This window comes from Triticum aestivum, chromosome 2A (assembly GCF_018294505.1).
Source record: "Triticum aestivum cultivar Chinese Spring chromosome 2A, IWGSC CS RefSeq v2.1, whole genome shotgun sequence".
Lineage (NCBI taxonomy): Eukaryota > Viridiplantae > Streptophyta > Magnoliopsida > Poales > Poaceae > Triticum > Triticum aestivum.
The window spans coordinates 169,881,644-169,886,736 of NC_057797.1; the positions used below are offsets into that span (position 1 = coordinate 169,881,644).

At 52.4% G+C, this 5,093-nt stretch overlaps 1 protein-coding gene across 1 annotated transcript; it reads left to right on the top strand.

The window, feature by feature from the left end:
- The first annotated feature begins 221 nt into the window (after positions 1-221).
- LOC123188175 (momilactone A synthase) lies at positions 222-1,381 on the top strand. Its single transcript, XM_044600215.1, has one exon. The coding sequence runs from the start codon at positions 244-246 to the stop codon at positions 1,279-1,281; it is 1,038 nt and encodes a 345-aa protein (XP_044456150.1). The 5' UTR covers positions 222-243; the 3' UTR covers positions 1,282-1,381.
- Positions 1,382-5,093: the final 3,712 nt, after the last annotated feature.

A 5,093-nucleotide genomic window follows, 5' to 3' on the forward strand; every position in this document is an offset into this window, starting at 1 on the left:
CTCGTTTATTAAACTGTGCGCGACGTCGGCCGCCGTGTCAAAGCAGAACTTGGAAGGAAGTGATCGTTCTGGACACGCTGCCCGTCGAGACAAGGCGCGTCGGTTGAAAAACACGAGCTGTTGGGGGAGAAAGAGAAACAGTCGGTGACCTGGACCAATGGGTGAGAACGTGGCAATGCCGTCGCCGGTGGCGTTATCTGCCGCCTCTAGAATCCCTCACATGCACACCAGGCCGACAGCGACATGAGCAGCCGTAGGAGAGTGGTTCCTGATTTAATTTATCACGGACGCGACAAGGTCTATAATAACTCGGAGCAGAACTCTCAGCTCAGTCACAGCTCGGACGGAGATCAGCTTTGCTCAGGGAGATCGAAGCCCGGTACGCCGTCTGCTACGATGCTCGGAGCAATGAAGAGCAGAGGTGCGGGGACATTTTCGTGTGGCTTGGCCAGGAACTTGTGGACGGCGTCCAGCTGCCAGAGGCTGGCCGGCAAAGTCGCCGTGATCACCGGCGCGGCCAGCGGCATCGGCAAGGCGACGGCCGTCGAGTTCATCCGGAACGGCGCCAAGGTCATCCTCGCGGACATCCAGGACGACGCGGGCCGCTCCGTGGCGGCCGAGCTCGGCCCGGGCGCGGAGTACACCCGCTGCGACGTGACCGACGAGGCGCAGATCGCCGCGGCGGTGGACCTCGCCGTGGCGCGCCACGGCCAGCTCGACGTCCTCTACAGCAACGCCGGCGTCTCCGGGTCCTCGGCGCCGGCGCCCCTGGCGGCCCTCGACCTCGCGGACTTCGACCGCGTGATGGCGGCCAACGCGCGCTCCCTGGTGGCCGCCGTCAAGCACGCCGCGCGCGTCATGGTGCCGCGCCGCAGCGGCTGCGTCCTCTGCACGGGGAGCACCACGGGGATGATGGGCGGTGTCGCCGCGCTCCCGTACAGCCTCTCGAAGGCGACGGTGGTGAGCGTGGTGCGGCTGGTGGCGGCGGAGCTGGCGCGCGACGGCGTGCGCGTCAACGCCATCTCGCCGCACGCCATCGCGACGCCGCTGCTGGTCCGGTCGCTGGCGAGGGCGTACCCGGGCGTTGGCGACGACGCGCTGAAGCGGATGGTGGAGAGGGGCATGAGCGAGCTCCATGGGGCGGTGCTGGAGCCGGAGGACGTGGCGAGGGCTGCCGTCTACCTGGCGTCCGACGAGGCCAAGTATGTCACTGGCCATAACCTAGTGGTGGACGGCGGTTTCACGGTCGGGAAGCCGATCAATGTGCACCCGGCAAGCTGATTGAGCTAGTTCCAACATTTTGCAAGTTGATTCTCTTCTATGAATATATGATACGCATGCATTTGCGTATTCTAAAAAATATTTTTTATTTTCTTTTTTATGATACGCATGCATTTACGCATGCTTCGTGATCTTGGACGGCGCCGTCGCGGCTCTCCTGAATCGAATCCAACCCCGCTAAGGATTTCGAGCCGATGAGCCGAAGCAAATCAAGCACCTTTCGCGGTGGAATTTTACGGATTGATCTCGGATTGTGAGCGCGAGCGGAGCAATCACAAGCTCTGATTACCAAATTGTGGTGTCCCGATCTAGAGATCTAGGGATCAGAGGATAGCTTGGGGAAGGGGATAAGATATTAGACGAAAGGGGATGAGATTATCAGCTGAAAGGATGAGAAGGTTCACAGGATTCAATTACAACACACCTCGAGCACCACTGCTCATCTCCTAGTTATACCACTCTACACTTACAGGTGGGACACACCCAAGCGACAGCTCACAGTAACTATTCATCGTCCACGTCATCGTTGTTCGCCGGTCCACTCGTCAGGGAGTCTAGAGTCGGCGACTCGTTGTCCACCGAATTGGAGGAAGGCGTGACAAGATCGTGAGTGTGTGAGAACCATAATATGCAGGAGATATATCTGGTACCTTACATCTGGTATGCAGAGCCAGGCACCACCCTTCCCCAAATTCTTCCCCCAAATTTTTTTCACCACCACCATCCGACGGAATCAACCATGGATCCGTTCCTCCAGGAGTATCTGGAGCAGCTCGACGCCTACACCAACGCCACCAGGTCCCTTGCCGAGAAACTGAACGCCCTTGACGTCAGTTGGGCCACCAGTTCACCCGCCGTCGTCCACAACCCACCATCAGCGACAACTTCGCCGGAGAGCACAACCAACGCGTCGGCGCCCCTCCCGAACGTCTCCGGCTCCACCACCAAGGCCCAGGAGATTCCCACGGTTGCCCATGATGCAGCCCCGGTGTGCATCACGATGGTGCTCGTCACCTGTTCGACGGAGTGCTCGACCCAGGTTGACACCATCGACAACGTCCATGACGCTGCTACCGTCGTCCACCTCGAGCCCACGGTCGACCCGATCCACCAAGCAGTTGAGCAGCTCGCTCCGGTGTAGGCAACGGCCTCAATCGTCACCAACACTCCCTCTTGTGCCGAGGTCGTTTCTCCCGTGACGACCACCACCGACGTCGACCCCAAGGCTGGCGTGCAGGAGCTTGATGCCCTCTCTGTCGACGCCTCCACCCAACTGATGAGCAAGGCAGACCACGACATCGCCCTCATCATCCGCAGCGACCCTGCTCCGCCGGTGCTGACCAGGTGTTCGAGAGACGGTCAACTCCGGGATGGCGAGTGGGTGAAGCCTGTTCATCTTGTGGACAGGAGCAAAACCTCATGCCTGCCACCGATACAGCAAGGAATCGGGCAGCAACCATGGCCGTCACTTGTGCGAGTGAGAACCAGACACAGCGGACACCTATTCAGGCCTAGGCCATGGCCGTCTTTCAAGTTTCATTCAGATGCAAGTTGTCAGGAGGAGCCATGTTCAGTTTCTTATTGTGAGGTGATTGTCGTGGAAGATGATGTTGTTTTGTGCCTTGGCATTGCTGGCGGATGCGTCATTAGTGCCTCTGATTATGTTTGGTGGCCACCGGACCATCAGGCAAAGATGAGGAGCACATTGCAACAATTTCTACATGACACTCAGTTGCATATTTCCATGGGATTATCAGTGGAGCAGCAGTCCTGGCCTATTGAGCAGCTTACTTTCTTGGTTTCCCATGAGCCGAGGGATTGTCTTGATGGGACTAGTGCACATGCTGGAACAATGAGAATGGAATTCAACATTCAGTCTGCTTTTCCTAACTCTCTTGAACAATTCTAATGGGAAGTTGCATGGCCATTTTGTCCTAGGAGGAAAACATCGGCTGCTAGGCCCTGCCTTATGCATAATATGCAGTTTCCCTTACCACCCAACAAGCCTCGAGGAGTGCAGGGAATACTTCATATTATGCCTATCTTAGTGCATTGAAAAAAATTAGCCAAGAAGAATTAACAGGGAGCGGTCATGCTTCAATCAACTCTCACTTTAGTAATACAAGGGGACGGTGGCTCAGTCTTCTTGGATACTGCATAAGGATACCCTCTGTTCAGATTTTCTACTTGTGGTCTTTGAAACAGAACAATGGTGATTTTTTTCACTAAGCAACTATTACATGAAGGTAAACAGTGGTTCTTGGAACTCTATGCATGTTCTATTAATACTACCCTTCAAATGCAGCATTGCTATCTTGCTCCTATGGCTGCATGTCTACTTCAGTTCATGCAATCTGGACCATATGAACTAGTCTGCTGCGATGAAATCAGGTGTCTCTTCAGTACACTTGACCTTTGCATGGAGAAAAATTCACAAAAAAAAATTATGCTGCCATGTAATCTTTGGCTGGACAAGGGCTGCCTTAAGCGTCACATGGCTCATAGAGGAATCAACTCAAAAATGCTGGAACCATCAGGTCTTCTTTGTGTACAGCCAGCATGTTATTTTGTGGTTGGCTACGATCAAACTTATCTGAAACTGAATGAAGTCAGTGCGGTTATCGACATGTTTGAAAATAGAACTAACCAGGACTGGGAGTTGCTTCTTTGTTTTAAGCATCCACCTGACCAGCAACCAAGGAGGAGTGCACTCAATTAGGGGATACATCCTACTATGTTACAAGTTTTTATGGTCTCTTTAGTGGAGCTATGATCATGGCCTTCTGTGCAGCTTTCTGTAATGGTTTCCACTAAGCTAAGCAATTGTTCTGGTGAGACGATTACACCTTGTGCAAAAGCTGGAGCGAAGGTAATGGAGTTGAGCATTCATCCTATTTCCCTCTTCCCATCTGAACAATTCCTATTAGAAATTTCATGACTGCTCAGTTCCAAGAGGAAAACATCTACTAGCAGGCTCTGTCTTATGCCATGGCCATCATTTGCTTGCTCTCCTGAAGGAGTTGCTATGAAGCACACATGAATGCTACCACAAGTCAGAAAGTCAAGAAGAATTTAAAGGCAGTGGTCGTTCTTCAATTAACATTTACACTAACAATGCATGGGAACGGTGCTCCAATCTCCTTGGGAATTGCATAAGGATGCTTACAGTGCAGCTCTCATGCTCGTGGTTTTTGAAATGGGGCAAAGATGATTCAGATTCTAGTAATCATGATAGGCTCCTTCACAGCAAGCAGCAATTGGGTGTTCTGAGTACAGCATTTCCAAGTAATGTCTATCTTCAGTTCGTGCAATTTTGGCTGTTATTGTCTTTTGCTACAGCTGGTATCACGATGCAATGGCAATGGGACAAGCATCAGTCGCGGGACAAAAATTCACAACATATTTTTATGTTGCCTCGTCCCCCTTCTGAACCAATATCATGCGAGGTTAATCATGGCTGGTATTTCGGCACTCTCAAACTATTTGCGATTCAGGCTATACAATTTGCAACAAAGATTCATTATTCGGATTCCAGTCTATTTGGTAGTGTATCATCTCCCTTTGGGCATAAACAAAGGTTTCCCTGGACTCCGGATACTTCAGCTAGCGGCGATCACCTTGAGCAATTGTGGGATCCTAGAGGCCTTGCGAGCTATATATGCAGTACATGTGCATTGACTCCCTGATGCATTACTTGTTTGAAGTCTAGCTTGCATATGCGACTCCTATGTGCATCCAGTTGAGAATGGAGAAGCCAATGGCCAGCGGCGAACTAAATCAGTGGATGACCATCCATTTCTTGCCTAGAACAT